Source organism: Anticarsia gemmatalis, chromosome 11, assembly GCF_050436995.1.
Source record: "Anticarsia gemmatalis isolate Benzon Research Colony breed Stoneville strain chromosome 11, ilAntGemm2 primary, whole genome shotgun sequence".
NCBI classification, from domain to species: domain Eukaryota; kingdom Metazoa; phylum Arthropoda; class Insecta; order Lepidoptera; family Erebidae; genus Anticarsia; species Anticarsia gemmatalis.
Window position 1 is genome coordinate 2,703,923 of NC_134755.1, and position 23,030 is coordinate 2,726,952.

Consider the following 23,030-nt stretch of genomic DNA (forward strand, 5'->3'; position numbering starts at 1 on the left):
CGATCTGTCCACTTTTTCATGGTAAATCCGAAAAGAAACTTTAAAAGATTAATCAAGTACTTTAAAAAAAAGTAACGAAAATAATCAGCATTAATGATAATATTCAATTATAAATAGCAATTATTACATAGACATCAAAAGTGCCGTTCCCGTTTTCGTTGTAAATGTACTCGTAGTAGAAATACGCATGACCTTACCGATTGAGGGTTTTTGGCGTTAGGAACACTGGGTGTAGTTGGCAATTGGCATGTTGTACAAGGTAGCGGACGATTGTTTAAAGTTATTTATTTCTCCAATTTAATAATTTAGAAAGACGATACACGTATCCGGACAGACCATATGCAGCGCATGATATATTTTCTCAATACTTCTGGAACATGACACCGTTACGTCGGTAAAATAAAGCTGTTAGATCGCAGGTATGTACATTTTAATTTTAATTTAATTTTTTACTAACATGTTGACCGTTTCTATGACTGAGTTATGTATATAATATTATTTTATCTTGATTATTGAGAGCGCAGTACCTGAAAGCATTCGAAATTAATTAAGGAATTTTACGTAAAATATGTTTATGAAAAAGCGCGACAACGCGGTTTATAATATTCACACTTAATGCACTAATTCGCTTCGCACCATACGATTAAAAATTATAATGATTTAATAAAGCCTAGAAGTCATAAATTGATTTCAAGGCTTGTTTGGGCTGTTGACATTATAGTCAAAATGATATTTTTAGCAATGTGCTTTAGATCGTAGAAGTGTTTACGAACCGGTGCCGTTTACGCGCTACTCCGCGCGAGTCAATCTTAGACGTGTTAAAATTAAATAATCGGATTGTATAATGGATGGTGATAATTCACTGGGACTTCTGCGGCACAATGGTTAGTTTTATTTTCTACCTTGGTACAGTTTCTTTGCCTTTATATTAGTGTGGCTAAGGCTAATATTTTACAAGGAGCTGTAAATGATAAGCTAATTAATGGTTGACTCTTTAAAACTTATCTTTCAAATCAAATTCAAAGCAATTGGGTCATACAATTGTCTGAAATGTAAATGTATTACAATGTGTAACAGTTAAATAAATACAATATATTAATAAGTATATAGATTGCTCAGACGGTAAAGCCCAGTAAATTCCAGGGATCAAAATAAAACTTTCTTCATATGAACTGAAATTTGATAAACAGATTATCAGTCAGGTCACCGGGGGTCATAAAGATATAGTTCTTTTAATTATTTTGTTGTGTACTTCTTCGGTACAATTCTTTAATAACAGACATATGAGACTCATAAATATAATTTAATTTGTGTCAAAATTTGATCTCATTACTTAATACATTTTTAAAAAGTAAGCACAAAACTCATTGGAATATGTTGAATATGCCAACAGACAAACATTACTCTATAATTTCCTCTTTGCAAGAACACCTGTTGTTTTCCAAGGCTGCTATGTAATTATGTTGTTAAGTGCAGTCCGTAATGATAGGAAATCCATATTATACAGTGTCCATATCAAATTATATGTCAGGTTTTCTATGACTCTTATACCTGTGATAAATCTTTTTTTAATCATCTCTAATGTTCTATATTTTTTTAAAACTCTATTAATTAATACTGGCCAAATCACGAATGTTGTTTTATTCTCATTGATAATGGTTGGTTGTACAATTTCGTAGTTTTAAAAGAGTTTGAGCAATTCACTTTTTCGCCGTAATTATGACGATATTTTATTCAAATTAAATTGATGTTAATTAATTCTATAAATGTTGTAGTCAATGTTTATCCAATCCATTTAAATTAAATTCAAGGAAAAAAATACGTAGGTACATCGCCTTATTTTTTGACGAATTTTATCCATTTGGTAAAAGCATTTAGGTAGGTACCTATACCAATCTCTTATTTCAAGTGGTCGTTATTTAAAAAAAGCAACAGTTCGATACATAATGTAGTGGTATATTATCTGCAATTTAAATGATAAGTGAAGAGACATGCAGTTGTCGTCGTCATGCATGTCGTTGTCCTTTTTATTGGCAGTCATTAATGTTCGTTGAAGTAATGAACATTATGAATCGTTGCTCTCCTGTCTCGTTTTTAAATAATTCAATAACTGAACACTACAAATTATTACGTCATATAAACATAAGACAAAATTTAAGCCAAGCCTAGTTGGCCGCGACATCGTCCGCGTGGACTTATTTTTCCGTTTTCAGAATATTTTTCAATGCTGTTACACTCCCTATTAGTCATAGCGTGATTATATACAGCCTTCTTAAATAAATTGACTATTTCGACACAAAAATATGTTTTCAATTCAAACCAGTAATTTCTGAGATTAGCGCGTTCAAACAAATAAGTAAACTATTCAGTTTTATATTATTGTTATAGATCAAACAATATTTATAATTTGTCTTACCGGTCTCAAATTATTTTATAACGTCACGCCTAATAATAAAATGAATAAATTAAAAACCCGGAAAACTTAGTAATTTAAATAAGACATTTATCACTAGAACGATATATTCAATAGTTTATCACCCGACTATAGGCAATATAAAATAATTTATCAATCGTATTTAATAATATGCATATCATATTATGACGCTATTATGTTACCCAATTGATAAATAAATTGGCAGTAAAAATATAGGCAGTATTACATTGTAATCATGTTTTAGAAGTTAGTTTAGACCTACTACATAGTTAGCCCATTACCCACTAACTAGCAGTCTTATGTCTCCCGTGACCACAATCGGTGTAACTCATTCGAAAAGTCGCATAATAAAATAAAGTCTCGTACCTTTAAATATTTTCACCGCGCATAAGATAAGTACGTTGTGCATCTTAATATTAATTATAGTTTAGACCTACTTAAAAGTTTATGCGAACACTGTTTATCATTTATACAGGTATTTCATATTCGATGATAATTCTGCAATTACCAATTTGTTTGTCACTGACGCGTATCCGTCAGTTACCGATCAGAGAGTCTGAATTCTCGGAACCCGGGGTAATGAAGTATTGAAAAACGATTAGCCACCTATAGATTCTTAAACAAAATTTAAATGTCACGGGCAAAAGAGAGTGTTATGATTTCGTAATACAAATGGAAATTAGGGAAAGGTCAACCTGCACGTGGATTAAATAAAACAAAACTATATTATTACGGTCTTATTTGTACTACCTACGCGTACCAGAAAAACACTCGGGAACACCCGTGGAATTTGTAAAACACACATTTATTTATGTAAGTTCAATATGTAAGGTCTAAAAATACACGAATAGGAACAATCCTGTAACTAGTCTTCAAATCATTTAGTTTCTACCATTTTTTTTAAATACTGTCCGATCTATTCCTGGCAATATCAGTGATACGAATGAAATAAAATGATTTGATTTGACCGTTAATCTGAACTTTTAGGTCAATTCAATCAGGCGTTATATTTCTCCGTCGCAAAGAAGCGGGTCACCTTAGGTATCGATGGAATTTATTGGAATTTCTCCGTGCTTTACGGTTATACGTCACTTTCCTCTCGTTTACGGGTAGATTACCGCGTTTAATGCAATTTGCTGAAGGCTTTGCAAAGGATTCGATTTTCTATGTTTGTTAAAGATTTACTCTAAAATAAGAGTGAAAATTAAAGACGTGACTAGTAGGCCTAGAAAATTATTATTCTAGGTAGTTTTTGGAAATTATCCTTATAAAGAAATCCTGAAGCCTCTAAAGTTTCAGTCTTACCTAGTACCTCATAATACTCATTGCAAATGACTGTATCCTCATTTTTCCCGTTTATAAGAAGTGACTAAAGGTCATAAATGTATTAATTGTTCACTGCTCTACTCTTCGTCTTTTTTTCTTATGTTAACTATACCATACAATTGCCTTCTAAATCAGTTATCTTGTTACTATGTGATTTACGTTGAATAAGCTCTATTCTCGGATCTTAAGGGTTATATGAAATGAAATGGTGATGCAAGACAAACATTTATATAATATTGAAGGGTGGGGTTCTACTTAGTACGGGTCGTGTTTACTCTACAATATATTTGCCTTTCATATGAAAGTCGAAGCGCTCATAGCCAGTTGCGCTCACCGGTTGGTTAAGGATCTGTGGGTTAAGCAACCTTTGGCGCTATCATTCCATAAATGGGTGACTGCAGTGGTATTTTTACTGAGTGTATCCGTGCTTCGGAGGGCACGTTAAAAGTCGATCCCGGTTGTGGCCAATTAAGATCAAATGCAATCTCATGTGTGCAAAACGTGTAATTTTGATAATAGGTTGACCACATACGATAAAACAAAAACAATAAGTTATGAAAGTAACATTAAACAGTGTAATATTCGTGTATGTTTATAATAAATTTCAGATCGTGTTAGTAAACAATAGCAGATAGGTATATGTACCTAATTAGTTAATTAATTACTTCAAAATTCCCACCGGATCGTGATATCCTCACAATACACGATGCGATGACTCAGGTGTCCTGACCCGTTTAGTATTTATAGACTTGGACCCATTTAATTTAATAACTAGGTTTCGTTACTCATAACATATTCACATTAATTTTATAAATATAATACGGTCAATTTTCTAAGTGTACTAAAATGATTAACCCCCGGTTTCTGAGTACATTTAGCGGCAGTTTATCTATTCAATAGCATTTAAAATCATATAAAAAACGCTAATGGATAGATAAACTATCGCTAAATGTACTCAGAAACCGAGGGTAAGCATTATAAGGTGTAAGGGTTATTTGTTTACCCGAAGTTTCGATCTAATTACACAAACCGTGATCACAGGCTGACTTATGTTCCCGTACAAGACTTTTAAGGAAAACATAATTGAATTTTCCATCAACTCTTGCATAGAATCGTTCAGTTAAAATAACTTGAGTAACGTGGCCGATCCACGTGATGCTTCTGGGTACTTAATTAATAAATACAATTGTGATGTTCGACTCAAACCAAATGAATTGCAGTTCAAACCACTTTGACAATGGGTGACCATTAACTATACGTTTTATGTAGGGGAAAAAGTCAATTCATTAATGGTAATATCGACAATGTAGCGATTAACATGATTGATGAATGCATTGGCTAAAGGTACTTCAAACTTATCTATTATATTATAATGCACCTGGTCTTAAGTGCGATTAAAAATTAAAGGTTTCGATACTTAACATGTTTGTTTGTGACTTTTTTCTATTCTTTTTTGACACGTTGTAGACAGTATCGGATAACCATGCCTTATATTCTTGTACCATGGTTCGACCGAAAGCTTCGAAAAAAACAAACGAAATTTCTACCAATATTCGTTGGTTATAGTTACGCCTCTTACGCCCAGTTTCTTAAGCTCATTTAGCGGTAGTTTATCGGTTCAAACGGTCATGTCTCATAAGGCTCTACCCCCTTTTCGAGCTGGTGGTAGATTCAGTAATTTATAATGACTATCATAAGTGTCAATTTTGACCTAAAAGTATATAATGATTTGATTTTTTATTTTTAGTTGAACGCTATTCAATAGATAAACTACCGCTAAATGTACCTCAGAAACTTATTTGTTTACCAGAAGTTTGAATCTAATTAATGGTCTAATGTTCCCATATAAAAACACAGGGCGGTATTAATTTAAGTGGAGCGCAATACAAAATCTCATATGATATAGCCTCCTGCTGCGTGGATCTCATTCCGTCCACGTCCTCACGTCTCGGAATGTGACGATTACGTTCGATGACGTCGAGACGAAGGCGCCATACGATCACTTTCCCCGAGTGATATTTACACTCTCATTTATTCTATCGCTATTTCAACATGTCAGGTGCCTTTTAGCCCTATTGTGTTGTTGTCAAGAAATAATGCAGTAATTGTTGTGTTCTATTTCAAGCGTTATATGACACGGTGTGGGTGTTTTTCAGGTAATGATCCTTTGCGAGATTTAGCCTTTATCTACTTTACTGTTAAGGTTGATTTAATAGTTAAAGTTGAAGTATTTCGTTATCCATGTAACCGATGACGTGGTTCTAACAATTTAGTATCATGCTACACACCTATATTTATGCTATCTCAAGGAACGCTTATTTTTATAGTTAGAATATCGGAGTTTTAATTAAGGTTACAGCACTCTATAAGCACAAATTCTAGGCTAATGTTTTCTCACAGACGATAAGACAATTCGATAATATTTGCTAGCCCCAAATTGACGTCATCACATTGACAACTCTACGTCATAGTCTACCAAGCGTCAAAATAGCGTTATCATTGTACGAGGGTTGGAGAGTTAGGCCCTTTGTACACAAGACTACGAAAATCTTCGATACTTACCGCTTTTAATCGTCAACCGACTACTACCATATAAATTAATTGAGGTTCGTACACAAAGTGCGTCGCTGACATTCGATGGCGGTATTCGCTTGAAGACTTCAAATCGTTGAGTATCGAAGACTTGTGTATAAAGGGCTTTAGTTGTAACGTGACCCTTTAGTCAATACTAGCTGACCCGCGCAACTTCGCTTGCGTCACATAAGAGAGAATGAGTCAAAATTTTCCCCGTTTTTGTAACATTTTTTACTGGTACTCTGCTCCTATTGCTCGTAGCGTGATGATATATAGCCTATAACCTTCCTCGATAAATGGGCTATCTAACACTGAAAGAATTTTTCAAATAGGACCGGTAGTTCCTGAGATTAGCGCGTTCAAACAAACAAACAAACAATCAAACAAACAAACAAACAAACTCTTCAGCTTTATAATATTATATATAGTATAGATTTATGGGAAGCCAAATGAGGTCAATGGACTAATGTTATATAGTATTTAAACTATAGTATACAATATAGTATAGCAGACTATAGTATTTAAACTAGCCCAGAATAATAGATTTAACTAGGTTGTATAGGCCAAGGGTTGTAGGTAAGTCTATTTCTGTACCAATCGACTCGAAAAATTCTGATTCCGTTTTCTTTGAGGTAATAAATAGGTAGCCGCTTCGTAGAAAAGTATTTGATGAATTGAAATTGGTTTTGTATTGCAATTGCTATTTATAAACGTAGTTATAAGTTTAGCTTATTATTTTCATATTAAAATTTGTGTTATTAAAGCCGTTCCTCTACTATTTTCTAGGTTTGTTTTAGTATAGACTCCTCAAAGCACTATGGTTTCAGTTCTATAAAAAAATCGTGAAAGTCATTTACTTCCGCCTGTTTGTCATGCTTATGCTTATGTGTTAAAGCATATAAATATGATAACAATATAGCCGTTATTTCTCACAAAGTATAACTATGCAAAAATATAAATAAGTTCCGCTGCAAGCAATGGTTTGTTAATATTCATCATAATATTAGATATATCAATGTTATAAGATAAGTGTTGCTGCGGTTTTCCTTATTCGGAATACATTAAATACAATGTAACAACAACTTATATTCTCGATTTCATCGGCATTTTCGTTCATACGAATTAAATTTCTTGAAGTGTCCTGAAATATATCTTCTCCATATCTCAACCGGTGAAGTATTTTCGCCGTAAAAGCGTTACAGTCAGACAGAAATATGTTTTCAGTCGTATATAAGACTCAGTACAATATTATTCATTGACTAAACAAACTAAGTAGAAATTAATATATTTACTTGATATACTGTCGTGGTAATACAATTAATTATTTCTTACTGCGGTTAGGCACGCTCCCCATGACTTCCAGTGGGGGAAAGGTCTTGTTTCAGAGGGTACATACAAATTATATGTTATCGATTCCTTCCACCTATTGCAGGTCATTCACCTCACTATTATCGTAAAACATGTTTGTGTATTGTTTGAGTTAAATTTTTGACGTTCAACGACATATTTTTATATATTTGGGTTCGAAGACGGAATGAGTTTCTTAGTTAGTTCATTATTTGAAACAAGTTTAAGTACTTTCAATAGTGCTACTTTCGGGTGGATTTTAAGCGACCATCAAGTCATATACCTATTATTGTTATTAATATTAACGGGCTGGACACGTTAAATGATCCAAGACCGACAGTTTGACATTTAAAATGTTTATACCTAAAAAAAGTTGCTCCTAAGGGCACAGTCAGGGGCGCGGTTTTTAAATCAAAATGTCTTATTCTTACATTACTTTTGATTGCATAAAAAATTGCTTCTCCGATATCTTTAATGAATATTTGTCGAAGTATTTTACAAGCCTTTATTTAGTCCCAGATTTTGCGTGAATAACTCAGTATACATCAAGAGGCATGCTCGCAAGCAATTACGTAGATAATAAAATAATAACAATGTAGTTACATTGCAACACACGCGGCTTCGATTCACATAAACACGGCCCATATTTACATAACACGCTTATCATTACATACTTTTCTTATGATAAACCGGTGTTTTATTTTATGATGAATCTTTGTAGGTTACTTTTATACTCTTGAGATAGGTTTTAAATGAAACTAATATAGGATAAGCCCAACTTTACAGTGTTATGGTCATATTTTACAGTATTTATAGTTCCAATCACAATGATATCTGCAAAACGACGATAACCTAGCCAATTAATGACCCTTAATGTTGGTGTCACAGAAACCATAACTTCACTTTATCATTATTGCTAAGGTGGCTCTTTTAACCCAGAGGAGGTAAGGGAAAACTCCAAAATTACTAAACATATTTTCACGTCTTTTTCAATAAGATATAGAGTTATTCATAACGAAGGTTCTGGAAATTCTAAAGGAATTAGTACATAATTCATTGAGATGTTGTGGGATTTGACTGAAATAGGATTTCGCTTATGGTAGATGTCAGAAAGTTTTATTTTTCTACTGGGCTCTGAGTTCTTGTAGAATAATGTGTACCGGTTCCTCTGTAATATAGTTATAGTTCTTCTATAATAGTATAACTAGTAAAAAATGTGTTAATTTTCCATATCTGAATAGAGTTCATTGAATAGTCCAATCACACTTATACAAGCTGCGTAACGACTGCTAACAAGTAACATAAAGAAAAGGCCTGTTATTACTCTGAATACATGTCAATTATATCAGAACACTGGTAAATTACTGACCATATGTAGGAAAAATATGTTTTTTTTTATATTTCCAGTATAATATTCAAGATCTTTAGTAGGTTATGTCGAAGAATAGAAATGTTTACGACAAACGCAAAATGTTATAATACAATTTAGCCGTAATAAATAGTGTTATGCCTATAATATTTTTTTAAAATAATATCGAAGAATGTACTTAGCTTAATTATAATTCAATATGCTATTTCGAAAATAACATTATTAACCTACGTTTATTAAACAAGCGTCGTTTTGAAATTGCATATTATTTAATTATGAGAACATACCTAATTTGTCACGTTTTATTTTGAAATATTCTGTACCATAGCTTCCAAAGTATTTTAATTAAATCGTATTTTAAGAATTAAAATGTATTTGTTTTCCGACTTAAACCGCCGAGTGTCATGATTGAGTCATGTTCTAATAACAGTCAAGTGTTCTTCAAGTGTCATTTTATTTCAAAATACAATTAATTAGCAATCAATACAACTATAGAGCTGTATGAATGGGAATAGAGCTAAGAAAGAAGTAAGTAGTTTAATGCTACCAGTTTGCTTTCAGTTTCCAGTTGGGTTGGATTCCAGTTTTTCTCATTCTGGGTTGGGTCGGTTTTTTGTTGGGTTAGGTTCGGTTGGGGTTTTCTCGTTCCAGCGATTAGTACCTACCTCTACATTAAAGTAGAAAGAAAACCTTTCAACCTTGCTTTATCAGTTTTTATCGACATTTTACTAATATTAGTTTGTAACCTGGATTAACGCGTAGGATACTATTTTCTCCAGTAAATGTTTTCATGCGGCCGCAGTCTCGGGTTGAAGCTTGTTATTTATAGTTATCTATGAGAAGAACCGAACGTCACAATATACGTTTTTTTGTAAATCCACAATCATTAGTTCTTTTTACTCATTTCGAAGACAATTTCATCTCTTAATGTATTGCGTGCAAAAAATCTCATGTAAAAAGTCATTGGTTTTAACTGACGCCTTCCGCGTTATCAGCTGTGTTTACGTTATCTGAGTGTGTGATTACTTTGAGGAGACCAGATGTAACCGCGGGCGTTTGATTACCTTACTCACGCTCATACGACCGTCACATGACTGATTTTGTTAAGAGATGGAATGTGTACGGGGTCTACTGAATAGAGAACACTTTGTGTAACTTAGGACTGGACTTGATAGCACGTTGTCTGCTCTGTAGGATTTCAAATCTATAAACAATATTCCTGTCCTTATCCTACGTTATGGTGGGTCGGCAGCATGCTTTCGCTCAAAAACATCCTTTAAGAGGGTTTGGGTTTTGATTTTACAAACCTTGATTTTAAAAACCATCTGCCTGGTGGCAACCTTCCATGGGAATCCTAGGTGTAACTGGAAAGCGGAAGAGATTTCTTTAGTGGTTTGTTTATGGTACAGGAATCTGGGTTATAGTTGGGGGCGGTTAAGGCTGTAGTTGCTCGGCTACGTCGGAATCACATGTCCGTATGTCACTATTGTATGATCGGACAGATCAATGGATAGAGACATGTCTGATCGAAATATTATGTGCTGCTTTCAATACGATCGAAAAAATGAAAAAAAAAATCGTCGATCAATATTAATTTTAATGGCTTACGTTGTCCTAATCACAATTTTAAATAATAATTGGTATTATTAAATAGGCTGAACCATATTTGTCATAGTTTAAGAAGGAAAAATATTAATCAACGTAAATTCTACTTCCTAGTTATAAAAATATATCAGTTTTGTTTTGTTTTGTGTATCAGTTCCAAGTACGATAATAACATAACATATTGATCCATTTGCATTCTTCAATTTCTTTCATTTCTTTGCTTTATCGGACAGCAGTTTCGCGGAAAGTTTAGGTCATTATATCGAAAATTAGACTTTTGCAACCCAATAAATAATTATGACATTACACAAACATATTTTTTATAACTTTTTTACACATGTATCGAAAATTTGTTTTTGAAGTTTCCTTAATCAGTGCGATTGTCTTTCGTTTATCCAAAGAAGGTCACTATTGCCTTTAGTAAGGCTATCGGTCACGGCCATTCAGTGCGCGTTGTCCTTAGATCCGTTTCAACAGAAGCCTGTTTTGATAAACAAGTAAACCTGTTACTGACACTTAAGCATAGTTTATAATGTTATATAATTGGAGTTTTTTGCTACTTTAACTTGTATTCGTACTTCCCAAATTACCTATCCGAGATTTTTTTGCGCTCGTATTAATAGGTGGATAGTTCTAGAGAGGTCATTGCTACGATATCAACGGTCAAAAGATTATTTCATATAGATTTTGGTTTAAAATCAAATCATTTATTCATTTTAATCAAATACAGTAGGTGAATTTACAGCCAGTTCGGAAGGTAGAGCCAATGAGAAGAGCTGGCCAGAAACTCTTGGCTGCTCTTCTCATGGGCAGTTTTCAAAAAAACATTATGCTACAATTAGTCGATGCTGATATATTAATAACTTATATAAATGGTTTTATGCCTCAAAATTCTTCGTTAGTTCAAAAAGGCCTTCTAAGAATGATTTTCGATTCACACGTGTCCTTACTTCAAATATTCTAAATGCCAGTTTTTGTTATACATTGAAGGCAATCAATTTTCCATATAGAAATTGAAGATATTGACTCGATAACATAAAGGCAAGTGGTTTGTGTCGTGTTCGCCCCTCTGCCGTTTGTTTACATGCCCCTAATACACTCATATGAGTAATGCATGCTATCCCTAGCTGAAGTTACAAGTCGTTTTTCATATCTTTAACTTGTATATTACATGTAGGTTGCTGTAAATAGATAAACATATTTGGGCATCTGATTAAAAACTAAGAGTTGGTACTATAATCAGATAACTGAGAAACATACTTATATCCTTAAAATACGAAGTTAGATAAATTTTCATCCAGGCTCAGAACAAATACTCTTGCTCATCAAATAAATATTTGTCAAGATTAGTATGTCTTCATTCAATTCGTTTGTTAGACAACATATGTATATAGAGAAATATATTTTATTTATCATGTAGGTTCCTACCCTGTGTGTGGGTCTAATTGATATTATAATAATTGTAATTTGATTTAATCGACCAATATCATATATTGTTTGCGTATGAAGTACGTGACAAATACAGCCATTTAAAAGATATTGATCTTTACGCACTGATAAATATATTAACAATAAATAACTATATTGAATTAAAATTATTATAAAACAGCTACAATATTATTATTGCAGGTATCAAATACGTGAGTAAAATGATAGTTCCATTCAGTATTAATCAAAGCTTTATCATGAGCATTTCCAACAATATAAACAGAGACGCAGTCTACGTAACAAATTAGATAAATGAAAAGGTTACCTATCGATTCATCGATTAAGCGAAACGGGAAACAATTAAAACGTACCAAATTTCCACTGAAATGTTTCATAGTTAAAAAACAAGTCGTATTTGCTTAATTTATTAATTAAAACGCAAAGAATAGTGACGCATAGATAATTTAGACTAAGTAAAGCGGCACGTGGATTGTTAGAATATTTGTACGTAAGTTTGCGTTCGTCATGTTCTAAGCTTAACGACATCAACACTGGTATCCCGTAGTATTGTGAGCGACCTTTGCTGTCTCGCGCCGCAGTGACGTTACTGCACTCAGTGCGTTTCGCTCCGTCGACTTCGACACACAGTTTTCACCATCACTGCTCATAAACTATTCAAACAAAACATTACATATCATAAAGTGTGTTATATCTGTGTATTTGTGAACATTTCCCTTGGATTTGATACTCCGGTGAGTGTTATTTATAAAACAACTCGTTCAACCTGTTACGGAAGACTCTTAAAGTATGGCGTACTTTAAAAGTCCTTGTTAAGTCTCTAAAGGCCCGGTTTTTTGTTGTAAATATAGAACGTGGCTTGATAATTACTGGCTTTGTAATTATCTGTTTAGGACGTTTTTAGGTGTTTAAAATGTACACGTAATTAAATAATGTTCTCTTGCTAGATGGCGACAGCCGGCGAGGTACCTATTTACTTTAGCAATTAATGTTGTATTTACGAAATAAAGTTGTTGACATGGTCACCTTGTTAGTTACTTGTTGGTTTTTTTACTACATTTACAGAAAAGTGTCTGGTTTAGTTTTGTTATGTTGTTGTTGTTACATTAGCAACGACGCCGTCAAATATACTTTCACCTTATCTCTGTTTATAATGTTTTCTTTGGCATTCTCGAACGACACGCCGCTTGATATCTTTCAAGCGAAGGCTGTGAAGCAAAGTTATTCAGCTGAGATAACCCATTTCAAAGACTTGACGGAGATAGTTTCGAATTAGAATCCTAAGTAAACATGACTTTTAGAAACTTAAGAAAAACTGCGTGAAACTTTAGTTAAAAATTTGTATAGGTTTATCGATTTTTATATAGTCCTATCTCTATATTCTCTCGATACTAATCACGCCTGATTTATCCCCGGTTTCAGAGGTACATTTAGCGGTAGTTTATCTATTCAATAACGTTTTTTTATGAATTTAAACGCTATTGGATAGATAAACTACCTTAATGTTTCTTTGGTAAAGGTCACAATTTGTCGCGTAGCACAAAATACCTTAAAAATATTCGGGGTTTGTTTTATCTACCACTCATTGCAGGATATTAAACACACAACAAGTTTAGTCAACATACGTCTCATTAACCAGTTTATCTGCAAAAGATAAAACAGGCCGTTAAGTAGACAAATTGCCCAATATTACGACATAATATTCTGGACCAAATTTTGATTAACAAGTAACTATGGTTTTTAAAAAATACAGTGATGCCTAGCGATTCTTAGCCTGTCGAGAAATTCCTATACTCACCTTTTCCTTTGAGTCGCTCTCCATGCTGGTTTTATCAGAAGAATTCATTAACTAAGTCATTAATTCAGTGAAATAAATAACGAGTGTGCCATTGTTTTCTTTCCACATAGACGTGTAGTTAATGAAAAGTGAATTTTACGATGAAGGAATATTAATTTATTAGATACATGTGCGAGATGTATGCAAGTTGTATTAAACGACATTCATAAATATATTATACAGCATCCCGACATATCATAAAATAGAGTCCTCTTGCATCTGTTTGTCTGTTTGCGGAAAACTCAAAATCTACTATAAGTACTTATTTGCATGCGGTTTTCACCAATAGTGATTCTCGGAGAAGGTGTTAGTGTGTCGGTTGTTAAAACCCGAGGAAAGCAGGGTGGAATGCCATATTACTATAAGTCAATTTGAGGCGAAACGAATGTCTTGTCTTTGCTTAATGTTTGTCCGTTAATTTTTAATGTTTTTCTGTAGTAGTAACGACCAATATCTGCTCTCTACAGTTGCAACATTGAAGTTTTTTTTGACAATATTGCAACTGTGTTCAATGACAAAATGTAACTCAGTCGCGTTTAATTTCTTTTTAACGAACAATAAAACTAATATCTCGGATAGTTATGTTTTATTACGAAGATAAGTGTATACTCATGTTTCTTTTTAAGGCCGTATTAACAAATTGATATAACTTGAATGCATGGTGTTAACAATTACCTGTTTGACATAATCAAATAGGTTAAAAACCATGATTCTTAAAATCAGAAGTAAATACTAAGACGAACGAATACTATACGAACCTAAGCCCGTTTAAACATTGCACGTTTTTCTCTATGTCTATTAGTGAAATCTTCTGCCGATGCTTATTTGGGGCCTATCCCATGAGTCCCGTTCAGATGTCCCATGACGGGACAATTGCTACTATTTTGTCCCAGTTGTCCGGTTGCAGGAAAATCATGCAACTAGTAGGATAAGACCCCTTGTCCAATATAATACCATTGAAGGGCCAACACCTGTTGAATGTGGAATGAATGAAGCAGAAATCGTCAGCGCAGAATAATTTTCTTTTTCGTAAGATTTTATAGTTTCAACACGCGATGACAACTGCTTTGTAAACATAACTACTTCTATTATAGGGCCTGTCCAGGGTCAACGAAATATTGTATGAAAAGATAAATATTTGTTACAACACGTGTAGATTTTCAATAGCCATTGTACCTATATCCTTACAAATAAATACATTGAGAAAAAGTCGGATTTTAATGGGTACCGTTTAACGCCTAAATTGTGAGTTAATTAGCTGTCTATTGTAGTGTTTAAGCGTTATGTAAGAGGAGGTATTAATTTTGGGAGTTCAGTTTAGTGTGTTACACTCGCTTAGGTTTTAGGGCTCCTTACCTAAAGGATAAAAACGGGACCCAATTGAGGCTCTTATGTAGGTCTATATCTCATGAAAAGTGATAGCTAGACAGTTGCAATTTTCTGTAATAATGTTTTTCTATTGTCGCTGTAAAGAAGGCTGCATAAATCCTTTTAAAGGATATTGGTATGTAAAATCGTGCGCGACACCGGCTCGTACCTGGCTGGATTTTTTTGTTTACTGCCGACTCACTCATTGTGGTTTAAAGCGATGTATAATTTCAATCTTATTACCCTATTGTTTGATTTGCGTGTCAGTAATAACTTAGTATCGTGAAGTTACGTACTCATTGTTCGAACCTGTTGCGATTTATTCGCGATTCAGTTTCCACTTTATTATTATTGCGATTGCCAATGTTCATTTAATGTTTATTTGGTACTGTTTACTGTGCCTTTTTTTAGTATGGTAACTTAGTTACTGAGTGAAAAAACTCACGGAATAACATATCTTGATGAAAATGTTTTATAAACTTTAAACAATATACAGCGTGTTTAATTATAATTAAATATAATTCATGAAACAGTTAAAAAAAATACAGAAAAATGGGGAGGAGGCACTCCATTCATTCAATTAAATGTTCATTTGAGTAACTAGTGGTTGAAGTGTCCCACTGTTGGGTAAGGGTCTTTTCCTGAAAAAAGAGAGGCTTTAGACCTTAAGTCCTCCACACTGAAAAAGCGTTAACATACATAGTTACTCGTTAAAATCTATTAAACAAAGATTACATTTCCCTAGATACAAAGTTATCAGAACTAATCTAGTTGTACATGATTGTTTTGAATACGTAATAACTATTTGGTTTATCTCCTACATAGATCAGATTTGTTATCAGTTGGATTGATAAAGACAGTGAGATATCATTACTTACAACTGTTTGAAACTCGGCTACGGGTTCACGTGTACGGCTATGGAGGCTCCTAGTAAGTTTTTATTGCATTATTGTTTTGAGTAAACTACTATTTCAATTCTAAACACTGTTTAAGTTGTGTTCTAGTCAACCACACTCAAGTATGAGTTCTCAGTTGACAAATAGATCCTATTTTTAAGTATTTTTGATTAATTCTTTATATGGTTCCGTCTCTACTTTTGTAGAGTGCAATTAATCCATACTTACTGTGAAACTTTATCTTCCCGTTATCCTTTTGCGACTAAAAACAAAAACTAAACTATTGAATGGTTTTAGTTTATTTAGGCAATAAGGTTCATTATACCATGGGAAGTAGCCTTACCTCCTCTTCTCAGTACCTACCTAAGTAGACTACTTAGCCTTACTTTCGTACATTTAGAAGTGCGTTTGTCGCAGGCTTTCATATACCTACCAGAAAGCTAGTTTTTCATATACTCAATTTCCAGTCACTGGACCGGTGTAATCGACTCTCTAGCGAAGTATTTTTTAAATTGAACTGTCACTATGTTCAATACTCAGCTGTTCATAGTAAACGCATTGACGTATATGTGTGGGAGTAGAAATATTTTTGTTGTACGTGGGAGTATAACGAGAAATATCTTGATCAGGATTTTCTTCCTACGTGCTAATACCTATAATTAAACAAGGCATCTAGGCTTTAATTAACTTAGATTTAATCTTTAAGTATAAGAAGCCTAGAGTTCGGATACTGACAGCTTTTCTGTACAGTAGACATCAAATTGGTAGAAAAAGCATGATGTTATAGTATAGATCTTAAGCAAGGAAAGTATTTTTTTTTTCATTGCTTGATATTTAGGATATGTAGGCTTCATCGAGAACGTCTATGAAAGTTAAAAGCTATTCAATTTATTATTATTTTATGAATTATGCTGTTATATAGTTTCCTAAAAATAAAAATTGCAAGTTGTAGTGAATTGTTTACTAAAGACACAAATTCTGTAGATGTTGAGATAACTTGTCTACATATCGATCTGATAATATTAGCTTGGCTACTTGTCAAGATATCATGGCTGTCTTGTTATTGTGGGACGTGGGAGGCGATGTACAAAGTTCACAAGTTTTTCACAAGCGAGTTTAGCCTTAGTAGCTAGTCGGTTGAAAAGTAATATAATCCCTAATGACGTATGAAATCTTATATGCATTCTTCACCACTAATTTCGGAAAATGCATTTTGTTAAATTTTAAAGTTCTCATCTTGGGTCAATCAGACTTTACTTTCAAATGTACAGTCGAAATCACAGTCAGAGTATAATGCGTTTTCTGTCCTAAACCGTCATAAATATTATTTTGTATTTATTTTTCTTTTCTCTACTCTGCCGAAGCTCTAAGATAAGTCCTACCTTTATTTAAACAATATTCTTCATAATATTGACATAAAAATATTGCTGTACCTTGTGGTCTTACCTCGTGAACCATGACACATTTCTGCAAATGGGGTTTTCTTATATTTATCCTTTAATAAATTACCACTGACTCACCGAGATTTCTTCCTTAAGTTAAATTTAAGTTACATTCGTACAAATAACGTTCTGCTAGCGCATAATCACTTTTCAGTAAAGTATAGAAAATTATCGTATGTCTAAGACTATCTCACCTGCCTCCAAAAATATAAGGGATTTGCTTCTTTTATTGCTTGGGGCATTGCAAGCTGCTAGAAATTGATACCTAACAGTAAAGAAAGATACTTGAGAATACATTTAATAAGGAAAATACAGCAGTTGATCCTAATTTATGTTTCACCTTCAATATTTAAACTACGAAAACACGTCATATTGTCCAAATAACGATTTAAAAAACGGTCTATAATGGTACAGATGTGTTTGTCTTCAAAACAGCAATTTCGTAGCAGTTTTTGTATGAACTGCCTTATGAATGTTTGTGTAGGTAGGTTCATAAGAATGCATTTTACTAATGCAGCATGAAGTTCGTTTCGCCACAGGTATATCACCGTGATGAATGCTATATATTGTTCTACCATGTTCTTCGACACGTTTTGTTTACTCAACTGTAATATATAGTCATGTATCAACATCGATGCATTTGGCATTTACTAACGATGCGTGAAGGTCAAAATTCTGATCTCCACAATCTGGATTTACAACTTTTTGTACATTCATAAAAAGACTACGATGACATAAATTTTCCCGTTTTTGTTGTAGTTTCTAGAAACAGATTACGAATGTTAAACTGACCTAGATTATAAGTGTTTAGACAGATGCAAGTGCTATGTTTATCTTATTTTCAAATCCATCGCTGGTATTGACGGATACTCTTAAATCTTATCCACTGATAAAATGGTAGCATTTTTTGCAAATGCACGTAATTTGAAGTAGATAGTTATTTACATGACTAACGTTATATGTATTGTCGTTTCAGAGGCGTCAAAACCCAAGATGACACCAGGCAGGGTGACGGGCCCGCTGCTGTACGCAGTGAGCTCGGCGGTGCTGGGCATGCTGCAGTTCGGCTACAACACCGGCGTCATCAACTCGCCGCGCAACTTCATCGAGCACTTCATCAGTGAACAGTATGACGCCGACCCCAGCATTATATTCAGCTTGATCGTCAGTATATTCGCTGTCGGCGGTATGGTCGGATGTCCTCTCGCCAGTTGGATGTTGGAGAAGTACGGCCGCAAAACTTCACTCATCATCAACGCGGCCTTCGGTGTACTCAGCGCTTTATTGATGGGTTTCAGCAAGCTCGCCGACTCAGTAGAGATGATAATTATCGGCAGGTTCCTCATCGGTATTAACTGTGGATTCGCTACTACCGCGTCACCGACTTACGTATCTGAGGTAGCGCCTTTAAGCTTGCGAGGTGCGTTCGGTACTGTCAACCAATTAGCGGTTGCATTCGGTATGGTCGGTGCACAGATACTGGGAATTGACGTGTTATTGGGGAGCGATGAAGGCTGGCCATGGCTGCTTGGACTAGCAATCGTGCCGTCAGCAGTTCAGTTCGTCATGCTGATCTTTGCACCGGAGAGTCCCCGTTACTTGTTGCTCGTTGTTCGTGATGAAGAGCGGTCGAGAGGTGTGCTCACTCACATTCGTGCAACGATGGAAGTAGACGACGAGATCAACGACATGCACATTGAAGACCGCGCCGCTCGTCAAGAGGAGAAATTCAGCATTCGCGATCTGTTCATGATTGATTCACTGAGGCAGCCACTTATCATTGGTATCGTGATGCATTTGTCTCAACAACTCGGAGGCATAAACGCCGTCTTGTATTACTCCACCACAATATTCCAGAACGCTGGATTGGAAATCGATAAGGCAAGATTGGCCGCGATTGGTGTCGGTAGCGTGCTGTTTGTGATGGCTCTTGTGTCAATCCCATTGATGGACAGACTGGGTCGTCGCACGCTTCAACTTGGAGGTCTCGCCGGTATGGCCGTATTCTCAGTGCTCATGACTGTCGCCTTCTTCACGCAGGAGAACGAAACAATGAAGGTATTTGCCGTTATCTTCACTTTCCTATACGTGGCGTTCTTCGGCGTGGGCCCCAGCTCGATACCTTGGATGTTATTGTCGGAGCTGTTCGGTCAAGGCGCCAGAAGCGCGGCAGTCAGTGTGGGAGCTCTTATCAACTGGCTGGCCAACTTCATCGTAGGATTAACGTTCATCCCAATGTCGAACGCATTGGGTAACTTCGTATTCCTACCGTACACATTCCTTTTGATTCTCTTCTTCACGTTCACTTACTTCAAACTACCAGAAACTAAGAATAGGACGATCGAGGAGGTGACAGCTCTCTTTAAGAAGTAACTACTAGTAGACTTAAGGCAACATTCCTTAGATATAAGAGTTTCCAGTCGCGACACCGCGACGAGTGTACACAGCATAATGTGATAGAAACTGTATTTAATTCAAGTTTTAATAGTATAATAGAATTGAGCGAGTGAACACTATGTCCTTTCTACCAGTTTTGTATAAAAAAGGAAAGACTGAACATCTCACTTATAAACAAATGAAGTTTTAATATTCTTCATACTTGATATTAATATAAATAAAGTACTTATTAAACAATAAAAATTATAACGTATGAGTATTTTAGAAGACTAATTATTCGATTTACGATCCACTGTTTAGGAATCATTTAGTAGACATAAACAATTATAAAGATTCACTTACGTAGTTATTGTATGATAATGAACCTTCATTAACGACACATTAGAACAACGTTTTACTACATTTTGTTTTACTTTATTTATAGATCATTTGTACAGAGTGACTTTAACTATATGTATCTTTTTTTACTTAGACAAGTTAATGATTCTCTATAAAATTAAAATAATATTTTTATTACAAATGTAAATAAAACAATCATGCTATTAGAATTTCAAGACATCTTTGTAAATACAAATCAGTAAAAAAGTTATTAACTCAAATATAGAATTATTTTTACACATCAACGTGGCCAGTGTCATAAGTTGTTTAAAGTAAAAAGAGATTCAAATAAAGTCACTTATTGGTTATATTTCCAAAGGTTTGAGGACCAAAAGGTTATGTTTATTGTTAAATAATGTTGTTACTATATTTTTCTGGTGCGAAACACAATAAACGCACATTTTATTTATTTATATTTTAGTGTTTTTTTTTCTATTTATCTATTCTAGTGCCTTAGCTTGTTTTTGTTTGGTAACTGCATTTGGAAGTATTTCAGGTACCGTAATAAGCCAGTTCATTTCAGAGATAAGGATTATTTCCTAGTTTAAATAGAAATGTTAGTAAATTCTACGCACGTTCATATACAAATATTTACACTTTCAATTATCTATATTAATATAATGTAGTGATAGATAGGACTTACTAGAATAACAGTGTCTAATTGCCAATCTCTTAAAATAGTAATGAACTATTTATAAAGGTTGACAGAATATATTATACTGTTACATATGAAATATAGATAATATAATGTGAATTCACAAAATCTATTTCCCCTATTGGTCACTTGCAAACCTTGATATCGCAATTAAAAAAAGCCTGATAGATGGCAACACTTTTGTTCTATCAGAAGACTTGAAAAAATGGCGTTACTACAACCTCGAAAGCTCGTGGCAGTGTTGCTAGACGTGTTATATTCAAAACAATATTTATTTTTTCTCACTAGCAACGCTTGGGGGCCTTGAGCATTTTTCTACAGTAACGTCCACTGCCCCTAAACTAAATTAAAACATATAATTCAATGTCTGTTTAATCGCACATTCAAGAATATCTCATAGTAAATAATATAATATAAATAATAAAGTTCAAAAGGGTTGTTTAATCGACATGTTGTCGCCTTCAGCCTGTTTTGTAGTACCGTCCTGCTGTACCTTAGTGCCAACTGTATGTTTGTACTTGTTCATTATTGCCCCGTATTTCACATCACTTTGTTGGCAACTTTATAAGTTCACTTTTTTGGTAAAACAAGATTAACTACGATCGTAAACGTATATAGGTATATTGATATAAGTTTCCTTGGCCGTATTTAGTTATATCAGTCCCTATAAATATTGTTTTTAAGTTGTCAACATAGTGTTTAATAAGGGGTACTTTTAATACCAGCTCAAAGTTATTCAGTATTCATAACAAATCTACTTGAAACTTGTATAGTGTACCTATAGTGTTTCATTAAATATAATTATTATTGAAATCAGCTGCTAATCTTTAAAACACAGCTGTCGCTTTTATGTATAGTGTTTTTTTTATTCAAAGCACAGAGCCGCGTTTTTGGAGGGTCACGGCCTCCCAAAATAAATAATATAATCTCTATGTTACTTTATAAAATCCTACTAAGCACCAAAATACTTTACCAGTTCACAAAAAAGTAAGCTCTACAGAGAGAAGCCCTTAAGTCAACACTTTAAATTAAAAATATCCGGATTCGATTGAGAAAACACAGCACATGCATACTAGTAACTTAAAAATATTAATCAAATAATCGGATTCTTGCTTTCTATATATCGTCGATGGCTGATGATTTCCCATAAGAATTTTGTCTTATAAAAAACTTAATACTACCACTCTGCCACAATATTTTTATATCCTAAATTAGTTCTTAGCTTTAATAGAATATATTCAAAATTGTAATATAAAATCATATTTTACGTCAATAATTAGCTCACTAGCAATTCGCGTAGATTATAAAAATATAAATATGTTATTAAATGGTCGGTAATCAGATATGTAAACGTAAGAAAAACATCGTGTGAATGTAAAATCATTTATTCACTTTCAATTGAGGTATTTGTAACAAATTTATGTTTTTTATTTTGTATCTAAAAATCAAAGGCCGTGACTATTATAATGCTTCTCCTTATAGCGAAAAGAACGGCCGGTTTTACACCACTGTGCAATCAGACCTACAGGCATCTAAAGGTTGTTAGTGTCCCCTACAAATGACAAGTCTTTGTATCCGTACTATGGTCTACATCCTCTAATTATATGCGGTTGTAAAACCGGCTTATTTTTATTTTTATTTTCTGCTGCTATTATTATATTCTAAGAATACTTTTGCCGAATTTGTAAATATGTTTTTATTTGTCCTAAAGTTTTGTTAAAACTTATACTTACCTAATATATTATTATTGTTAGTTATATAACTATTATGTAGTACAGTGATACGACACAATATTGTACCTAATTAAATCAAGTTACGGAAAAAATACAAAAAAATAATACGAATTTAATTCGTCTGTTGATATTAAATTATTGATATTTATCGAATGTGCTTTGTTTTTTTTTTGTTTATCACATACACATAGTAATTATCCTTAAACCTATATTGCACTGTAAT

At 33.8% G+C, this 23,030-nt stretch overlaps 1 protein-coding gene across 3 annotated transcripts; it reads left to right on the forward strand.

The window, feature by feature from the left end:
* The first annotated feature begins 207 nt into the window (after nt 1-207).
* On the forward strand, nt 208-22,960 carry LOC142976681 (glucose transporter type 1-like). 3 transcript variants are annotated; one of them, XM_076120179.1, is made up of 2 exons: nt 208-419; nt 18,621-22,960. In XM_076120179.1, exon 2 carries the CDS (start codon nt 18,638-18,640, stop codon nt 20,015-20,017), a length of 1,380 nt encoding a protein of 459 aa, XP_075976294.1. In that variant the 5' UTR covers nt 208-419; nt 18,621-18,637; the 3' UTR covers nt 20,018-22,960. The 3 variants fall into 3 exon arrangements, with proteins under 3 accessions (XP_075976294.1, XP_075976295.1, XP_075976293.1); XM_076120180.1 differs by lacking the exon at nt 208-419 and adding an exon at nt 12,681-12,835; XM_076120178.1 differs by lacking the exon at nt 208-419 and adding an exon at nt 16,127-16,236.
* The last annotated feature ends 70 nt before the right edge of the window (nt 22,961-23,030 follow it).